We start from the raw sequence: 21,450 nt of genomic DNA, 5'->3' as shown, positions 1-21,450 counted from the left end.
CTTTGGATTTTGTCCCTGACTTTTTGCTCGCTCACATTTCTCCTCAGCAATATGGCACCAGAGAAGTTATCTTCCTCCAAGGTGTCGAGAAAAAAAAAACAGGGCCCAGAACAAAAACAGGGTTTCTCCTCCTGCCTTATGTTAGTCACTGGCTCCCCACCACCATCTTCTTGTTTCCTGATTGGAAAACACAAGTGTCTCCATGACCCAGCAACGTGGCTTTCTAGCACCTCATCCCATGGACGCCCTGGGATGTGCAAATGAAGATGTGTGGTCAAAGGAGACACACTGTAGCACTGTGTGTAGATAGACAGCAAGGCACCAAACAGGACTGGATCACGAAATAGGAAAAGGACATGGACAGGAAATGGACAGAGGCCTGATGTTGCCTGATGCTGAGCAGCAGGTAAAGAGATGAGGTAGAACAAAGTGAGCCAATCTGGCCAGAATTCACCTGTAGAAGGATGTTGTCAAGCAGTATGGGAAGGAGGCACAGATCTGAAGATCTTTGGGTTCAGGGGTGCAAACTTCTGCCTGCCACGTGACCTACCCTGTACTTCCAGCTGAGGGGAGGCCAGGGATGTAGAGAGAAGAGGAGCCTAATACACATGAACATTTTACCTTTTCAGCAAGAATATATTCATTTTGTGTGTATCACCTAAAATATAAGAAAAATAATTTCTAACCAAGCACCAGTGGCTCACGCCTGTGTCGTAGCTACTCAAGAGGCTGAGATGGGAGGATCACCATTCAAAGCCAGCTCAGGCAGAAAATCCCTGAGAAAAATCCCTCTTGTCTCCCTTCAACCACCAAAAAGATGAAAGTCAAGCTGTGGGTCAAGTGGTAGAGCACTAGCCTTGGGCAAAAAAAAGCTCAGGAACAGAAAGAACACAGGCCCTGAGTTCAAGCCCCAGGGCCAGAATAACAACAAAAATAATTATAATTATAATTATAATAATATTTATATAAATATTATTATAAATATTATTGTTATTATTATTTCAAAACCAAAAAACAAAGCAATCTCCCCTTCCACTTTTCCTATCACCCTAGGAACCATGGCAGCCCCTCTAAGCTTTCCAGTACCTTACCCTGTCTTCCCCTCTGGGCATTATCAGGACTCAGCTGGACTCTTCCCCTGGTGTTCACAAAGGCTTCCCAGGCCCTGCAGAGCCCCGCTGAAGCTCATGTCTGGTACAGTCATTGGGAGGCCAAGCAGACATAGGTGAGACCCAAGCCATAGCCAGGTGGATTGTAGGACAATCTTCAGAATGGAATTGAACACACAGAGGACTGTAGAGAAGTCATAATGCTACCCATATAGAAAATAGCACAGCCTGGGGTGGACCCTCTCTTCAGGGTCTCAGGCCCATGGGTACCCCTACCAAAGCCTCCACATGAAGAAAAGAAGCCACTGCCAACACCACACAAATGAGAATCAGCTGAGAGCCAGTGGTTCACGCCTAGTACTCAGGAGGCTGAGATCTTGAGGATCGCAGTTCAAAGCCTGTGAGACTCTTATCTCCACTTAATTACCAAAAAGCCAGAAGTGGAGTTGTGGCTCAAGTACTAAAGTACCAAACCTGAGCCAAAAAAAAAAAAAAGCTCAGGGACAGCACCCAGGCCCTGAGTTCAAGTCCCAGGACTGGCACAAAAAAAAAATCAACAAGCTTCTGTTATTCAGCATCCTGACTAGACAGGAAGGACCTCAGCCCAGGACAAACCTTGATGGTGTTATCACATATGGTTCATGTCGAAAGCAAGAGACTCTACCACAGGAACAGGGAATGGGCCACTGAGCCCACCCCATTCCATCAAGTTGTCTGGGCCCAAAGGGGTCACTGCAGTTCTTTTCCATTCCATGGGTGTCTTCCATCCCCTCCCCTCTTGGCTCTAAGTCCCCAACCTTCCTGAAATCTCTCCAATGATGCCTGCTATTCAGGCCCTGGCTCTGTGTGTGTGTGTGTGTGTGTGTGTGTGTGTGTGTGTGTGTGTGTGTGTGTGTGTGTGTGTGCATGCACAACTCTACTTCCAGCTTTTCGGCGGTTAATTGGCGCAGTTAATTGGTGATGAGTCTCACAGACTTTCCTGCTTGGTTGACTTTGAACTCTGATCTTTAGATTTCAGCCTCCTGGGTAGCTAGGATTACAGGTGTAAGCTACTTGGAGCCCATCTAGGATCTGACATTATACATGGTTTTCCTCTTCCTGAGCAACCTTCCTGCAATTCAGAACCCACTGTCTACAGGGACGAAGGTGGGGCTGCAGGCCACCCAGCCAGTCCAGTTCAGTGGCGCACATGAACCTGAGGCTCAGTGCCCAGTGCTGTCCTGGGTACTGACGGTCTGCAAGAAAATGAGAAATGGTCTTCCAACCACAGGGAGCTCTTTCCACTCTCAAATCCATCATTTCATTTCATTTCGGCCTCAAGAATGCTCTGAGGAAGGTAGTTTATTATCCCCACTACAAAAATGGGAAAACAAAGATCAGAGAGAGTAGAGAGAGTGCTTGGCAAATCCTCCCATGGTAGCCGGACACAGCAGCCCTAACTTGGCAGCCCTGCTGTTATGGTGCTGTGATTTCAACAGGGCTCTACGTTCACCCCTCCCTGGGGGAAGGTGATGGGGGCTAGCTATGTTCATACACCATCCAGCTCTGATTCTGACATACTCGGAGTTCTCTGCAGGAAGTGAAGAAGCCAAGCTTGGCTCTCACATACCCTTCAGCATCCACCAAGGGCAGAGATTGCACTTATAAATCCCAATTCAAGAAACAAATACCTGGGCTTGGGTTTAGCTCAGTGGTAGAGCCCTTGTCTGGCATGTACAAGGCCCCAGGTTCGATCCCCAGCCTTCCTTACCACCCATTCAAAAGAAACCTTCCTGGCAGAATAATGGGTGATTAACCAGCTTGAAAATATGAATTCATTCATTCACTCATCACATATTTAATGAGCACCTTCTGAGTTCTAAATTTTACAAATTCAGCATCATTCAACAAAGTAAAATAAAACCTGCCTGGTGCAGCTGGATTGGAACAATGGCTTCTAATGTTGTTTAACACGATAGCATGGCTGTAGTTGGAAATACTTTAAATATAGATTTCAAAATAGCTAGTAGACAGGCTTTTGATATGCCCATCACAAAGAAGGGGCCTGTCTGAGGTGAGAGCGCTGCCAACCACCCTGATCTGATCACTGTACATCATAACATGTGTCAGCATGTCACAGGGCATCCCATAAATATGCACTGATTGAAAAAGCTAAAAAAAAGCCAAGCACCCGTGTTCACACCTGTAATCCTAGCTACTCACAAAGTTAAAATCTGAGGATCATAGTTCAAAGACAGCCGAGGCAGAAAAATCCATGAGATTCTTATCTCCAATTAACCACTAGCCAGAAGTAAAGCTGTGGCTCAAGTAGTAGAGTACTAGTCTTGAACAAAAGAGCTCAAACACCACCCAGGTCCTGAGTTCAAGCCCCAAATTTTAAAAAGCAGCTTTAAAAAAGATATTTTTTAAATAAACTACAAGCAATCCACATTTTCACTGGGGAAAGATGGACATCAAAAAAACTGAATAAATAGGAATACTGTGAAAAAATGAAAGAGAAAAGAGTGCCAAAAGGAAAAGTAGTCAGTCCCTCAAGGTGGGAATCAGCTGCCTCTCTCTGCATAAATAAATGTCCTGTGTAGATGGAACAACTAATGCAAAGGTCCTGAGGCCAAGACTAAGCCTGGAATGTTCAGAGCAGCAAGGATCTAGTGGGGAGAGATTGAGCGGGATGAGTATAGGAGGTGACTATGGGTAGAAAATGGAGGTCCAACTGAAGGACTATCTCTGTTACTCCTATGTAGGAGTAAGAGGCTCCAGTGGTCATTGAAGACCTTTGGATTCACAAGAAAACATCTAGCTATGCACTGGTAGCCCACACCTGGAATCATACCAGGAGGCTGAGATCTTGAGGGTCATGGTTTGAAGCCAACCTGAGTGCAGAAAAGGGTGCAGAAAAGTCTTCAAGTCTCCATCTCCAATTAATCAGCAAATGACAAACTGGAGTCATGGCTCAAATAGTACAGTACTAGTCATGAACAAGCAAGCTGAGCAAGAGCATGAGGCCCTGAGTTCAAGCCTCAGGGCTTCCCATAGTCCTCGCCCAATCACATTAGAATCCTTTTGTAACAAGAAAACTCTTTGAATAGAAGGCTCTTGCCTTCACTACTGTGCTAACTAAAAGCTAGACAGCCTACTGGTTCTGCTACCCACCTCAAAGAGCAGCACAACCAAAGCCAGACAGATGCGGCAAGCAGAAGAACATGAACTTGAATGTAACATAGGGTCACATGATAGCTAGGTCCTTAATGGAATTCTAGTATTTAATAACAAAAGCCAGGTAGCGTGGGGCGCTCCTATAATCCTAGCACTCAGAAGACTGAGGCAGGAAGATTACAAGTTTGAGGCCAGCCTGTATGACATAGTGAGATCCTGTTTCAAAACAAACAAACAAAAACATCTCACAGTGGGCACCAGGGGGTTCATACCTAAAATCCTAGCTACTCAGGAGAGTGAGATCAGAGGATCTCACTCAGTTCAATGCCAGCTTGGGCAGGAAAGTCTGTGAAACTCTTTATCTCTAATTAACCACCAAAAAGGCAAAAGTGATGTTGTAGCTCAAGTGGTAGAATGCTAGCCTTGTGCATAAATGCTCAGGGACAACATCCAGGCCCAGAACTGGCACAAAAAAAAAAACCCTGGGACATATATGGATATATGTGTGTCTACATGTATATAAACTATATGTATATAACATACACATGTATATAGTATATATACATGTGTATGTATATACATATGTGTTATATTTGTGCGTATATATAAGAGAAGTAAGAGGCTCCAGTGGTGATTGGATTCACAAGAAAATATAATATATAGAGACTGAGAGAGAGATGAGATGCACAGACACACACACAGACACATAGATAGACAGACAGATAGATAAATCGATCCTATAACCTCTTCTTGCTCCCTCTGATAGGTCTGAGAAGAGCTGAGGAGAAAGGGGACCAGCAACAGAGGATGTCAGCAGAGTCACCTCCATATTAGAGGGGCTTATTAAGGAAAGAGAAAAAAGCAAAAGATGCAGAGTACAGCCACACAGGGGGATGCATCAGAAGCCAGCCCAGCCTCACCGTTCTGCACTCACCTGCCTGCCAGGCCTCACCCCCCTGTGCCTGCCCTGCCTACCAGCCTCGCCCCTCTGCACTAGCCCTGCCTCTAGCTGGCATCGCCTCCCATCCCTAGACACACTCTTGAACTTGATGGAGGGGTGAGAGAAACTCAGAGCTAATGAACTTGAATCTTCCAGTGAACACTACAATTAATGTGCTCTAAAGTACAGTTGCTTTGTAATTAGATTGAAGAACAAAGCCCCAAACACTCGTCTGGGTAAAGTTATTGTCAAACTTCTTCTGTAGGTTTCCTAGCAATTAAACTCACTTGTTCACTTTGTCTGGCAAAAGTATTTATTACTTCAATTTACACTAAGGCCGTAATGATACGGTGTGTGTTCTTAGCGAGCATGGGGTCCTCTGGCCTGCTGTACAGAGTGAACTCAATAATGAGGACAAGCAGAACTGGCCAGCTCTGGTCCTCTACTTCTGGGAGAAACACTGCAGGAAGGTGCTGGGGAGGGGGCAATGCCTATACGGAGGATATTCACCATGAAAACCAAGACGGCTGTCCAGCTGAGAAGGTGCCACACTCACCAGAGGCCCCCTGAGCAGCTGCCACACCTGCTGGAGGATGGAGCCGTACTCAGCCCCAACTCAGCATAAGAACAGCAACCCACATCTAAGAGCACTGGCACCAAGCTCTCTCTGTCGCTCAGCTCAAGAGCCTAACATCGAGCCAGAAAAGCAATCCCAGAAGTGTGTGGAAGTATTATCCACACACAGAAGATTCACAAACACAACAATTAAGCCATGTGTATCTGAGGATCCATGACTATCATGGCAACCTAGGGACCAGATAGCATAAAGTCAAAATAGTGGCTAAGCCTCCCTTGGTGGGGGAAGAAAAGATGGGTATGAAATACATAGGGGCTCTTTTATATTTATTAACCAGATCTGTGAATTCTAGACACTAATTTTCTTCTTTTTTGTTGATGCTTTGCAACCACAAATAACTTTCTATTTTAAAAAACCCTAATTTTAGGTCCAGATATGGCAATGCATATCTGTAATCCCAGCTACTCAGAATGTGTAAGAAGGAGGATCACAGTCTTAGGCTGATCTCAGGCAAAAAGTGAGACCCTATCTGAAATGAATCTAAATCAAAGAGGGCTGGAGTCATGATTCAAGTGGTAGAGTGCGTGTTTAGCAAGCCCAAAGCCCCAAGTTCAAACCCCGGTACTGCCAATCATAATAATAAGATAAAATAATAATAATAATGTAAAAACAATAATTTATCAATGAGCACAAATAAACAGAGGCTACTAATGCAGGTACCTGGCTTTGTTTCTGCAGAATGCCAGGTCCCAATCATCACAGGATGCTGACTGGAGTAGAGGCCACATGGGTTGGGTGTTCTGCACCCTGTCAGCGCTATAAAGAAAAAGGACTTTGGACCCTGACTTCTGATTCGCCTTGTGCAACTTTAGCAAAGCTGGTCCACTTCTCTGTTTAAAATGGGGCCTGGTGAAATACATGGTGCCTAGTAAGGGTTCCAGGAGCACTTTTGTGTGTGCACGCCAGTATTCAGAGCCTCACACTCTCACTCAGCTTTGCACTATGGCTTTGCACACCTCCACTTGAGCCACAGCCCCACTTCCAGCATTTTGCTATTTACTTGGAGATATGAGTCTCACAGGGCAGGCTTCAAACTTCAATCCTCAGATCACAGCCTACTGAGCACATTCTAGGCATGATTCACCAGTACTCAGCCTCCGTGAGTACTTTTTTATTTTTCATGAATGAGCCAATGATATTCAATATCCCAACACCACTACAACCCACATCCAAATTTATTCTGAAGAGGAAAATTGTGATTACAGCTACTAGCACCCACTCCCAAACATACATACACACAGGCATACCACATGCATGTGTGTGCACGTGCACGCGCGCGCGCACACACACACACACACACACACACCAGCATTTGAAGTGGCAGACCGAAAGTTCTCTGTTCTGTTTGATCCAAACTTTTGGTATTTTCATGTTACAGATTTTCTAGCCCAGATGTCAGTTTCTCTTATTTTCCCTTTTGCTGTCACAACAAGCATACAAGTATTTTCCATGGAATTTTACCAAATGGCACATCTCATAGTTGTGTAAACCATATACATACAAACTTATCTCTCACCCTTTATTAGTCAGCCTCCTGTCACTATCATGAAGTACCTGAGTTCACTGAACATGAAAGAGAAAGGTTGATTCAGGTTCACAGTTCTAGTAGTTCAAGTCCAAGATCGGGAAGATGGGCTGCTTTGGGCCTCTGGCAGGTGTAGCTGGTTATGGTGGGGATACAGGGTGGAGCAAACCACTGACATCACAAAGCAGAAGATCAGAGAGCTTGAAACTAAGAGAACAGGGTCCTGCCATCCCCTTCAGAGGTACTTCCCCAGTGACCTAAGATTCTCCCACTAGGCCCTGCCTCTTAAAGGTGTACCACACCTCCCAACAGCATACCCTGGAAACCACAAAGGCCTTGTTGCAACATGCAATGGTCAAACTTTAGTACATCTCTCTGCCACCAGAGCAAGACATATCTAGATTTTTCAAGTGAGACAAATGTGGAGGAGTTGAGCCTCAGCTCACAAAGGAAGGACTATCTGTGGTCTGACCATCAGCCTCAGGCCCAGTGTGTCCATGCTAAACCTCCCTCCCTACTCCCTGGCATCAACTTTGTCTGGAAACAGAAAAGAGAACCTAGTGCCTTGCAATCCCCACAATCAATAAGTAGGGTGTCTTAAAGTCAGAAAGAATCTCCCAGCATTCCACATTCCTCGTGTATAAAAATGTAGCAATAATCTTGCCTCTGCAGCCACTGGGCAACTTAAATGACCTAACATGCTTATGTACAAACACCTCCAAGATCAGAATCCACAAAACTCACTACACCTCCAAACCACTCCTGTTTGACTTCGGGAGGAATAAATCAGTCTTTATACTCAATTTGCTTTTTAATTGGCCCGTCTGCAGCTAGAGCAGCTGTGGTTGAGAGAGGTGGAGACCCCTATGGAACTCAGCTGTATGGGGGGGAGGGAGTAAGAATCCACCTTTAGCCGAGAATACATGGCTGCAGCCATGCCCAGCCTCCAATATGAATGGGAAGGCAGGCTGGAAACCAGGCTGGAGGCTAAGCTGGGTTGGGTGGGAGGGGACAAGCTAGGATCAGCAGTGAGTGTCAGGGCAGTGCAATCTTTCCAGAGAATGCTTTGGGGTGAACACGTATTGTCAAGGCAGGCCAACGGCCAGAGTAAACAAGAAAGGTCCAATACCAAGAACAATAAAAGAGATCTGGCCTTCAGAGAGTAAAGCTAAGTGCCACAGAACCCTGGACAGCACAGTAGGTGCACTAAGTCTCACACAGACTTCTCACTAGATAGGGTGGCTCTATGACGCTCCCTTCACCTCCACCCCTACCCTGCTCTGGTCAGAATAGACAAGCATGGCGGGTCACTGTCAGCCCTTCCTTTACCACAGATGACCAGAGCAACCACAGCACTTTATCTTGCTGAGTCCCTACATAGCCTCTGACAGCATGATGATCTCTCAAATAAATGACCCACAAGGATCCACCAGATGAAAACTACAAGTCCTCCACTCTGGGAATCAAATAAAGAGCAATCTGGCTGAAAACCAAGTTCAACCCCACCCTCCACTGCAGGTAGCCAAGCCGTACAGGTTGGAACATAAGAGACATCTTTATGGCTGGCTTAGAAGTTTGGATGAGGGAGAAGAGGAGATAAGGCCGGACAGCATTTCTGCTGGGTGAATTGTGTTCCTGACTCAGAGGTCAGATTGTCCTGCACCCTCATCTTTCTTATTGTCTCTCCTTTGTCTTTGGTGAAACATTTGTGTGGAAATTCCCATCTCCTCATCTGTGAGTTGGTTCATTCACATAGGTGACCATGCTTAGAACTCGTTGGTGCCAGTCCCTGTGCTGGACAGCAGAGATGCACAGTGGAGAGCATGCGGGTGGCTCTCCTGGGGGCTGACCGCTTGATGAGGGAGTCTAGTGCCCCTCAAAGACAGAATAAGCCACACAAGCTGAGCACAGGTCAGTGAGTGAGACCCCAGGAGAAGTGGGAATCAGGGTGCCTTCCTGAGGAGAGTGGAGGGGTGAACGGTAGAAGAAGAAGAAAACAAATGGGTGGACCCAGAACAAATCATGTCAAGTGAGGTAAGCCAAGCTCAGAGAGACAAACAGCACAACTTTTCTCTCATATGCCGAAGCTAGATCTAAAACACACCGGGGCATGATAAATTATACATGACTCTAGGCATTCACACAAGGTGAGACCAAAGGAGGTGCTTTTTTTTTTTTTTGTCGGCTGTGGGGCTTGAACTCTGGGCCTGGGCACTGTCCCTCAGCTCTTCAGCTCAAGGCAAGTGCTCTACCACTTGAGCTACAGCGCCACTTCCAAGGAGGATGCTTTTAAGGGAGGAACCCAACGGCTCAATGCCTCTGTACCTCTGATCATACAAAAATAATATTTATCAAAATGAACTCCAAGAAATAGAAACAAGGTTTTCTTTTTCCTTATAGCTATTTTCATTTTCTTTGCTTTTTTGCCTTTCTGTGTGTTTATCTGTCTTTGGGGAGGATAAGGGAGCACAGAAATGGAGAACCAAAGGGGAACAAATGCAGCAGTGATACTCACTACACACTATTTTGAAAATGAACTATACAACATATGGGTGGAGACAGCAGGGAAAAACTGGGAGACAGTGAGGGAAGGGGTGACACCATCCAAAAAGAAATGCACTCTTTATCTGACTTATGTAACCATAACCCTTCTGTATATCAACTTATAATAACAATATAAAATAAATCAAAGAAGAAGAAAACAGGGTCTGGACAAGCGCCACCAAGTGTCACTCTGTTAGCAGGAGTCACAGAAGCCAGACAAGGGAAGGCAGGCTGGGGAGCTGACCATCTGTGACTGGACCCCCCTGAGCCTCCCAGGGACCAGAAGGTGGCTTGTGAGCCAGAGCAGATGGAAAGCAATGACACCTGGGAAAAGCAAGGTAGGGAGGGCCTATACACACTGGACAACAGCATTCTCCACCCCTGGCAGTGCCCAACATCCACAGGACCCAGAATTAGAACACATTGGACTTGAGCCACCATCCCAAAGAGATCTCAGAGGAAGGCTTGGCCCCAGAGCAATCCCTGTGGTGCCTCCTGGCTGTTCTAAAGTCTCTGATTCCTCTCAAAGATCCAGAGATTTAGCGGAGGGTGGGAGGGAAAGGCCAGGTCCTTGACAGAGTTCAGTCAATTTCCAGGAGCCTCAGGCCCCCTGGCTCCATCGCTATCTCGTCATTATTTCAGCACAGTAAGTGTTTGCTCTTTCAATTCTTCCTGGAAGGCTTCAAGCTGCATATTTGCTCAGGAGCTGAGAACAGCACCTCAGTCTTAGAGAAGCAGAGTATTTAGGCAAATGCAAACATATGTTGCGTTCTTTTCTTAGTTACGTTCTTGGCAAAGTAGTTATTTCACCAGGAGACAAAATAAGACTTGCAAAAGATTGTCCATTCCACTCCAGCCCCAGCCATGGATTTGCTGACCCTCTCCAATATCTTCCCCCTCTCCCGCCCCCCCTTCCATTACCAGGCAATCAAGCAGCTGTGGCTATAAAGGGGCAGTGGAGACATGCCTAAGTAAGAACTCCTCTGGATCTTGACTGGTGGTCGTATGAATCTGTACCTGTGATAAAACTGCATGGACATAAACCCATACCAACCAGTGCCTGCTATGTGGTAAACTATGAATAAGATCTATTGGCTGTGCCCAGGCCAAATCCTGCTCGTAGGACTGTACAACATTCAGGCAAGACGCTGCCCTTGGAAAGCTGGCATGAAGGGCACATGGGAATTCTCTGCCTTATTTCTTCTAATTGCATGTGATTCTCAATCACCTCCAAGTAACTTTTTAAGCATGTGTGCCAGTCCTGGGGCTTGAGCTTAGGGCCTAGGTGCTGTCTTGAAGCTTTTATGCTCTACCACTTGATCCACAGCACCACTTCTGGCATTTTTTGTATTTAATTGGAAGTAAAAGTCTCACCAACTTTCCTGTTCCAACTGGCTTCAAACCACGATTCTCAGATCTCTGTCTCCTGAGTAGCTAGGATTAGAGGCATGAGCCACCAGCACCTGGCTTCCAAGCAACTTTTTAAATGCAAAATGTAGAGACTATTTTATCTTAGCACTCAGGCTGATTTATCTATACAGAGCAATCTGCAGCCAACATGAAGCCATTTCTCCAAAGCCCATTTTATGTGGATTTTTTTTCTACAAGTAAATTATGCTTGTTTTCTTATGAGAGGTTTTCAAAAAAGCCATGTCCAATCATTCATGGTGCTCTCAGCCCCACAAACCCAGGCTGGCCTTGTGATCCTTGAGGCATCTCGTCCTTGACCTTTGTCCCAGCCTGAGACTTTGAGGCTGAGATTAGATAGAAATGAAGAGAGACAAGGAGTCAAGAAGGCCAGGCAAACATCTGGCATAGGTAAGCCTAAACTGGCAGCCCCTGCCGCTGCCTAGATGCGGCTCTTCGGATCTCTGCCAATAGTTTATTAATATTTTATTGAAAATTCTAAGATGATTCAAACTTCAGCTGTCATGATAAGGTGCTGTTGCTAGGCAACATTAGTGCCTGTCTAGGGATCCAGTTTTTCAGCTCTTCTCCCACTCACAAAATTCAAGGTTGGGCCCTACAATCCTGAGGCCCATTCAGCTTGGACTACCAACCACCGACCCGAGCTTTGCCAGCTTTCTAATAATGCCTGTTTTGAGTTTCTGGATACCCCGCCTCCCCTACACCTGAACCCCCAAAAGTAGCCTCCAGTCACTCCCCACTCACCATACTCGCTGTCGTAGAACATGACGAACTTCTGCCAGCGCAACTCTGTCACCAACCTGAGCATGACATCATTGAGGCGGACAGGGGGTCTTGAAGCCAACGTGTAGGCCTCACCATCGGGGCTGGGGTTCAGATGACAGGCGGTGCGTGGTGACCCCCCAGGGTTGCGTTGAACGAAGAGGTGTGGGATGTGCATGGCATCTGTAAGGGATTGCAAGGCATTGGCGGAGGCACAACCAGTGGATGTCACCAAGGCCAAAATCCCCTGGGTCATGAGGTCACAGGCTGTAAAGAGAAGGAAGAGAATGGGAGGGGTCAATATCCAACAGAGCTGCCCAGGCTCTAATTCATACAGCTCAGCTACCAGCTCAGGCTCAGGACCCTGGAATGCTGCCTCCTTCCAAGGACAAGAGCTCATCTCAAACAGACCAGTGGCTCTTCATGAGCATCTCACTGACTCCCCTGCGAAGCTTCCAATGGAACAGTCCAGTGCTGGTATAGCACATTGGAACATGGACATAGAAAGTGTACAAACCATTTTCCCTAGGTCATTCAAACCAGAACAGTAAAAAAAAAAAGGGGGGTCTCTCCATCAAATCTAACTGACTCCCCCAGCAAAGCTCCAAACTAGCCTTCCTGTTTCCCAGTGGAGATCATGACCCCTCCCTTTAAGAGCCAAAATTTCATTATGAGACATACATGCATCCTCACTACCTTGCCAGGAGCTCAGAATATACTATGTGCTCTACAGTTGTTGGCTGGACTGAATCGACTGGTACTAAAAAGGAGAAGGTTATCATTAAGTCAGAGGACTCAGGCAAATAGTTGACAAACTACATAGACATACTTTTAATTTATTAGAAATAGGCAGAAAGGGCACTGATGGCTCATTCTGTAAGCTGAGATCTGAGGATCACAGTTCAAAGCCAGCCCAGGAAGGAAAGTCCATGAGACTCTTATTTCCAATTTATCATCAAAATGCTAGAAAAGGAAGTATGGCTCAAATGGTTGAGTGCCAGCCTTGAGTACAAAAGGTTAGGGACAGTGTTCAGACCTTGAAATCAAGTCACAGGACTGGTACCCAAAAAAGGAGAAATTTGTCAGGCACCCCTGGCCTACACCTATAATCGTAGCTACTAAGGAAACTGAGATCTGAGAAATGCTGTTCAAAACCAGCCCAGGCAGAAAAGTCTATGAGACTCTTGTCTCCAGTTAACCACCCAAATGCTCAAAGTGAAACTGTAGCTCCAGTGGTAGAGCACCAGCCTTGAGAGAAAAAGCTAAGAGACAGAGCTCAGGTCCTGAGTTCAAAAACAGGAATCTATATCTTCTAACCAAGAATACTAGAGTTCTACCATGAAAATGCTGGGTAAACCTCAGAGGAAGTGCTTGGTCCCAAGTCCAGGACTGTTCAGCATCCAGGCCTGATTGACAATCACAAAGGAAGATGCACTTGTGCCAGGCTGGTCACCAAAGCTGGGAGGAGAAACCTTAAGAAGCCACCAGTAGTCATTTCAGGTTCTGACACACTCAGGGCCTCAAGTTTGGAAGTCATCCAGCAGGCACTAAGGGGCGCACCTATAGCCCCACACTCATGCCGTCTGGGTACATCATTAGGTCAGATAATAGAAAGCTACACTTCTCCATGCCACAATCCCTGTGCCAGTTTTGAAGCACACATTTCTTATGAATGTTCTGTGCAATGTCAGGAATGTGGGAAGGCAGATGCAGTTTCAAAACACAGCCTGTGAATGGCAGTGGCCATCTGCTACACACAGCAGACTTTGAACAACTTTGACAATGAGGTTCCTTGGGCAGGAGTCCCTGCCTTTATGTAATGCCTAAGACAGAGCTGGGGAAGGAGGTGAAGAACAAGAGAGCCTGAATCAAGAAGGACGTGAAAGCCACGCACTGGTGGCTCATACCTGTAGTCCTAGATACTTAGGAGGCTGAGATCGGAGAATCACAGTTCAAAGCCAGACCAGGCAGGAAAGTCCATGAGACTTGTGTCTTCAATCATAACTATCAAAACAAAGCTGGAAATGGAGCTGTGACTCAAGTGGTAAAGTACTAATCTTAAATACAAAAGCTCAGGAATAGCACCCAGGCCCTGAGTTCAAGCCCTGGGATTAGCAAGAGTAGGAGGAGGAGGAGGAGAGGAACAAGAAGAAAAGGAGAAGAATGGGAATGCAAAGGAGGAAAAGGAGAAGGAGAAGGTGGCAGCCAGAGGCCGAGAAGGTGAGGGAGAGGACCTTTCACACTGGGAGCACCAAAGGCAGGGGATCCCCATGCCAGGAGATCACCTTGCACCTCCAAGCACATCATGAGTAACACCTCAAATCCCCCCTATTTCCCTCTGCTGACTCACCTCCCCCAAGGCCCCATGAAATAATGAAGTCTCTTAGGAATCTTAGACCACCCAAATACTCATCCACTTTCACAGAAACACAATAATGCCATACCTGTCTAAAAGCAGAGTCAAGAGATTTGAGGAGCTCATACTCCTTAATTTTGCAGGCCTTCCTATCCCTGCCCCTCACCATAGCTCCGCCTGATCCCCTTCTCCCTTGGCCCCTCGCATCTTCAATCCACATACTCATTCCTGCTTTGGGATTCAGACTGTCCTTCCCAGGCAGGCTAAGGATTGCTTAATGACAAATATCCACACTGCCCCCGTTATGACAGCTTACATTGCTACATGACTCTCTGACCCTTCCGTTCAACCTCAGTTGTGTGAATTGTCCCTCCGAAGACACACACAGGGCCCCCCACACAATAGGCAATAGACGCCCCTGAAAGGGATACTTGAGGCCCTGCCATTTTCATGTACCCACTGATCAATAGCTCCTCTCTTAGCATCTAGCCAAATGGTAGGAAGGAGGCTAAACCCAAAATCAATGCAGAGAGTGTTTAGCAGTACTCCGAGAATATCATAAATGACCTGAAAAATGCAAATAGATGGGTGGTTATGAAAGTATTCTACTTGCAGAGCACATGTGGCCTTTGAAACTCCTCACAAAGGTGCCACAATAACATGGGAAAGGGCTTGTCATCAAAAGGTATGCGAAAATAATACAAAATTGTATGCATTTCTATGGTATCAATTAAATAAAACAACACGCATGAAAGAAAGACCAGTAGGAAATAATGCAAAATGTTATAAGTGACTCTCATTCAGAAGGAGCCTAGAAATGGTTTTCCTTCTTCTCTATACTTTGCCAAAATTAGGTGACATTAATAGGAAATTCCTTAAAAGAAAAGTATATCTTCCAATAATGGGTAAACAGGAGGCAACAAAGAAGAGAAGAGGAGCCATGGTGTGAGAAATTCCTCTGGGGAAAACTCTGAGGAATATATGATATATGAGAATTCACACAGTCCCTGGGACATCATGTAGAGAATAGATCATTGCCTCCCTGCCCCAGATAATGAAATGTGAAATGACTCAACCATCAAGGGACCAGGGCTACAGTGATTCCACCCAGCCTCTGTCCATGTCGTCACAGGGATGTGAAAGATAGTTCTGAGAGGTGGTCAAGCAAGAAAAATAATACACAACATTATCAGCTCACTTTGATGGCAACTTGACAGAAAGCTATCTATCTATCTATCTATCTATATATATATATATCTATATATATATATGAAAAGAAAACCAGCAACAACCCCCACCCAAAAGATAAGGCACTATGAAGATGAATAGATTGTTCTTCCTTCTTTTGAACATAATTTTGTCAATACCAAGATATTATAATCTTAAAAGGAAATTGTGTGTGTGTGTGTGTGTGTGTGTGTGTGTGTGTTTTCAGGTCTCAGGGTTTGAACTCAGGGCCTAGGCACTGTCCTTAAGCTTTTTCACCTCTACCACTTGAACCAAAGCTCCACTTCTGGCTTTTTTTTTGGGGGGGAGGTAGGGAGGAAAAGATAGTTACTTGGAGATAAGAGTATCAAGGAATTTCCTAATTGTGATAATCAGATCTCAGCCTCCTAAGTAGCTAAGATTATAGCCACCAGCAGCCAGCTTTAAAAGTAATCTTTTAAAACAAAGTATCACTGGGACAGAAACAATTCAGGGATTCCAGCCCTTAGTTGTAGAAGGCTGGTAGAAGGAAGGACCCTCCATCAACATTAGTCAACTTGGCTCTTGGTACCCATCCACCCAGCTCCCTCCCACATCAACACTTGATTTCTGATGGCAAATCTTATCCCATTTCCTCATCTGAGCACACACACCACTGTACACTGAGAACTGGCTCCTGCCCCTGTGTGTTTCATGCACCCACCAAGGAGAGCCTCTGCTGTGGTAACTCAGGATACGCAAGAGATAGACACCACAATTTGGTGTGAGGGAAGAGAGAGGAAGTTCCCAGAAGTACGGAAAGAAGTATACTGGAGATTGGCATCAGAGTATCAAAGGAAAAACAAGTATGTCAACCAGAAGATAGGGTGGGCCAGTATGGCAAAGACCCAGATTCTACCTGCTACCTCACCAGACTCTCATGGACCCAAGCTCCAAATTTGCTCTTCTAGCAGCAGCCATGTGGCCATAAGCATGGATTCCCTCATATCCTAGCCTTGTGCCCAGCAGAGCCATGGCAGCATTGACTTAGAACAAGGCTCCAAGTGCCTATGCCTAGCTGAGCACAGAAAAATGCCACACAGATGTCACTTTCCTGCCCAGTGCTGAGACACTCCCAAGTCACACCTGAGATCTCAGAAAGGATCGGTCATCAGACTTAAGAGCAACCCTTCCTCCCCTCACCCCCCCCATCCCCATCCTCAAGCTGATAGGGAGGTGGGCGTAGGACCATTGCTGGCCCACCCCCTCCTGCAGCACCACAGGCGCTCAGTCTTGGGGAATAGGGTGGATAATTAAGGCTGGAAGTCTCTCCCAGGCACTAATGGAGAGACCCAATGCGAGTCAATTTTCAATCCACTGTGAATGGCCTGCTAATTGGGGCACTGTTGAAATGATGATTATTTAGAAGCTTCTAACATAAAAATAATAAGATCAAAATACATCAGATCAAAGCCAAATCAGCTATTAGCCTAATCGAGGTTGTGTGAGATGAGACCTTACACAACTCAGCTCGTGTCCTGGTTGCGGTGAGAGATGCGGGTCTGAGACAGCTGTGGACCACACTGTGGGACCTGGGGCAAGGGCTTGATCCTCTGCAGGATTCTCTCTCCCTCCCTCTCCCTCCCTCTCTCTCACACACACACACATTCTCTCTCATCTACATATCTATCTATCTCTCCCTCTCCCTCTCTCCTCTACATTTGGCAGAGCTAGTTTCTCTCACTCTCTCTGTCTTGTCTCTCTCTGTCTCTTTACCTCTGTATATGTGCCTGTCTGTCCATGAGTATTTCTTCTCTCCATTTGGCAGTACTGTTCTCTCTGTATTACCTTCTTTGTCTGTGTGTCTGCCTGTCTATTTCTCTGTCTGTCTGTCTCTCTCTCTCTCTCTCTCTGTGAGTATTTCTCCCTTCTATTTGGCAGGGCTGTTTTCTCTGCCTTGTCCTTTTTTCTGTCTGTCTGTCTGTCATCTATCGATGAGTGTTTCTCCCTTCTTTCCATTTGGCAGGGCTCTATCCTCTCTCTCTCCTCTCCTCTCTCTCTCTCTTTCTCTCTCTCTCTCTCTCTCTGTCTGTTGCCTAACTGCCTGTTGCCTGTCTGTCTACGAGTGTTTCTCCCTTCTCTCCATTTGGCAGGGCTCTATCCTCTCTCTCTCCTCTCCTCTCTCTCTCTCTCTTTCTCTCTCTCTCTCTCTCTCTCTCTCTCTCTGTCTCTCTCTCTGTCTCTCTCTCTCTCTCTCTCTCTCTCTGTATCTCTGTCTATGAGTATTTCTTCTTCCATTTGGCAAGCCTGTTTTTCATACTCCATGAAAGGTCATTCTGTGAACACTACTTGCTTACTATACAGGAGTTTAGAAATCGGGGTTCTATGGCTTGGAGCTTAGAGTCATTTCCAGAGCTCTCAGAAGACACCAGCTTCCAGTTATTGTTCTTTGCTCCAATACCATATGATCATAAAGCTGACTTCTCCCTTGATTAGAAGGCAAGCTTAGGTTAATAAGGATTCACTAACACAACTTATCAAAGGGAAGAAGGAAGTACAGATGAACAAAGTACAGATGAACACTAATACCCAACTCAAGCTTCCTTTCCAGAGCTCTGCCCCAAGGACACAGAAGGCATCCAGAAAGTTCTCCAAGCTAGTCAAAAGGTCCACAAAAACCTGGAGGAGAGAGATCATTCAGAGTGCAAAAGAGCCATGAGCTGGGCCAGCCAAGCACAGCCCTCCATCCACAATTGCTCTTGTCAGCTTTCTCCAGATGTTAGCATCTGGGGACTTGGGTGAACGTGGCAGGTACGGTATTCACTACTAGGCAAGACAAAGTCTCCATAACACTCACCCTGGCAGGATCTCTGCTCCTCAGTAAGAAAAGCCAAAGGCACTGCCTCGGTTTGCCAAGTCACTGGTACCTCCCTGCAGGTGGATACCAGAGATAAGAGAACTGCCCTCCCAAGGCAGTGAAGCCAGGCTTGGCACTGATACTCTGCTCTATCCCCAAGGGTGTGTCTAGAAAATTCCAGGCTAAAGCTAGAAGCAATACTCAGGAGGCCTGTGCTAGGGGACAACCACGGTTCTCCTGCCAGGACCTGATCATGATGGCTAGCAGCCCCCTGTCCCCTCTGCCAGGCACCCTGGATGCTTCATTCCCTGGGAACCACACACATGCACCCCCTGAAAACAAAACCTGGTTGCTGGATAATCCATCCATGTAATCCCTGTTCCTTGAGATCCCGAACCCCTCAATAAGCAGCCCAGGTGAACTGGCCTCTGGGTACTATCTTAAAGAATAGGATGTTTCCCAGTGGACCACACAGAATGGCCTCTGCCTGAAGGAGAAGCAGCCCCGGATGGGCATTTCATGTTGTGAGCGTTGTAAGGTTCTGCAGGCAGCAGACGGCAGAACAGAACTCTGAGCAGACCCAGATGATCTTTGTGAGGGAGCCCAGCACTTCTGCCTGCCCTGAGGCTGTTCCCAGAAGCTGGGCTCCTGGGACCACCTCATGCCTCCAGGAATCTTAACAGCCACAATCGCCCACTTTCCCCTAGTCACCTTGTTATCTCTGCCCTTCCTTTCCTCCTTTAAACCAGCTCTGGCTTTATGAATATTTGAATCCTAATAGCTAATGCTTTAAATTAAGGTAGCATTTATAAATACTTTATAGCCAATGAATAATTGACCAAATTTAGTATTGTCATAACTCATAGTAAATTATTGATCTATGGAGAATAAATATTTTTCATCTTTTATTAAGACATGTAAAGGGTAAACAAAAGCCATGGAATAGGCAGGCAGAGCCAGTAGAGCTGTAAAAGGCCATTAGTGCCATACAGTGCAGCTTCACACCTGTAATCCTAGCATCTTAGGAGGCTGAGAGCTGAGGACTGCAGTTTAAAGCCAGCCTGGGCAGGAAAGTCCATGAAATACTTACCTCCAATAAACTACCAAAAGAAAGAAAAAAAAAAAAGCTGGAAGTGGAGCTATAGCTCAAGTGGTAGAATGCTAGCCTTGAGCAAAAATGCTTGAAGACAGTGCCTAGGCCCCAAGTTCAAGCCCCAGGAACAGAAAAAAAAAAAAAAAAGCAGCACTGATCCCTGATCCTCCTCCCCACCCCTACTCCCTTGGGAAGATTCCTCTATCTTGAGCACAAAACACACTGGATAAGGACCAGCAACCTACTGACCGCTGGCTTCTGTCAACCTTTATCATCCTGATGGCAGCTCTTGTATTTATGGAGACCTGTAAGCCCTCACTCCTACTCACCCTCACTCCTGCCTGCCCTCACTCCTGCCCTGCTGACACTGGCTTCTTGTCCCTACTTGCTCTGTGGTCACTATTGGGGTCACCTCATTTCTGATCCCCTGTCCTCCCCACCCACCCATCTCTCCCTATTGTTCTGTTGTTTTTGTGGTACTGGAGTACTCAGGGCCTCAAGCTTGCTAGATAATTCCTCTACCACGTGAGCTATACTCCAACCCTTCTGGTTTTACTTTTGCTTCTTGGTCATGAGACTTGAACTCAGTGCCTAGATGCTATCCCTGAGCTTTTCTGCTCAAGGTTAGTGCTCTACCACTTTGAGCCACAGCTCCACTTCTAGCTTCACTGTGGTTAATTGGAGATAACAGTCTCACAACCTTTCCTGCCTGAGCTGGCTTCAAACTGCAGTCCTCAGATCTCAGTATCCTGAGTAGCTAGGATTACAGGTGTGAACCACTGGTACTCTGCTTGTTTTTGCTTTATTTCTGAGACAGTCATACCACTACTATTGTCCAAGCTGGCCCCCAACTCTCAATGCTCCTGCCTCAGCACCCTGCATAGCACTTCTCCTCTCTTTCATTCTATTGTTCAAGTGGTATGACCCAGGGTCAGCCCAGGTGGTGGCTGCCCACACATCTTTCCACTCATATAAGCAAGCAGCTCAGAATGATTGACATCCTGCTGTTTGTAACCCTGAAAGGCTATGGTCACCAATCTCTGTGGGGCTCCCCACCCCACACATGACCTTACCATCTTCCCCACCACTTCCCCTCTGTTCTCCCAGGCTTCTTCCCCAAGGTGAACTAATGGCCTTGCTTCCCTATTTATGCATAAACCTTAAGTGGTTGTTGCAAGATAATTCAGGAGTCTACCTCAAGATCGCCAAACTCAAGCTGGGCTCACACCTGTAATCCTAGCTACTCAAAAGGCTGAGATCTAAGGATCACATTTTGAAGCTAGCCACAGCAGGAAATTCTGTGAGACTCTTCTCTCCAGTGAACCAACTTAAGATTGGAAGTGGAACTGTGGCTCACGTGGTAGAGTGCTAGCCCTGTACAAATAGCTCAAGGACAGCACCCAGGTCCTGAGTTCAAGCCCTAAGAATAGCACAAAAGAAAAAGGAAAAGATCTTCAGACTCACCTGCGTTTGTATGAAACACTGGGGAAGGAATGAAGCTTCTCCCTCTAACGTTGGTCCCTTCTCTGGCTCTTCAGAGGTCTCATCTTGGCCTTCCTTCTGCCATACCAATCCATCATTTGGATACTCTATATGTGTTATGAGCTTCCTTGTTTATTTGCTTCTAGACATTAATACCTGGCCCCAGTGGGGCTTCCACAATTACCATTCCACCCCATCACCCGCCTTTAGGATCCCTGCCTGGCTAATCCCTCCCTGATATTGCCACCTGCTCAGTCTATATTGTGCTCAAACCTAACACCATACAGCTTCAAGGTATTCATTTGTTCTACTGCTCTCCAATCTCAGGAAAGTGAAATTCTAACCTACACATGTGTGTGTGTGTGTGTGTGTGTGT

The 21,450-nt window shown here is 46.2% G+C and overlaps 1 protein-coding gene across 1 annotated transcript in view; it reads right to left on the bottom strand.

Annotated features, from left to right (window-relative positions):
• Grid1 (glutamate receptor, ionotropic, delta 1) overlaps positions 1–21,450 on the bottom strand; it is a 748,070-nt gene that overhangs the window by 589,466 nt on the left and 137,154 nt on the right. Inside the window, exon 3 of the mRNA XM_013032063.1 lies at positions 12,084–12,368. Coding sequence (XP_012887517.1) covers positions 12,084–12,368 — 285 coding nt within the window. The remainder of the gene's footprint in view (positions 1–12,083; positions 12,369–21,450) is intronic.

The sequence above is a fragment of the Dipodomys ordii genome, unplaced genomic scaffold (genome assembly GCF_000151885.1).
Source record: "Dipodomys ordii isolate 6190 unplaced genomic scaffold, Dord_2.0 Scaffold148, whole genome shotgun sequence".
Lineage (NCBI taxonomy): Eukaryota > Metazoa > Chordata > Mammalia > Rodentia > Heteromyidae > Dipodomys > Dipodomys ordii.
This window is presented reverse-complemented; position numbering and strand designations above follow the sequence as displayed.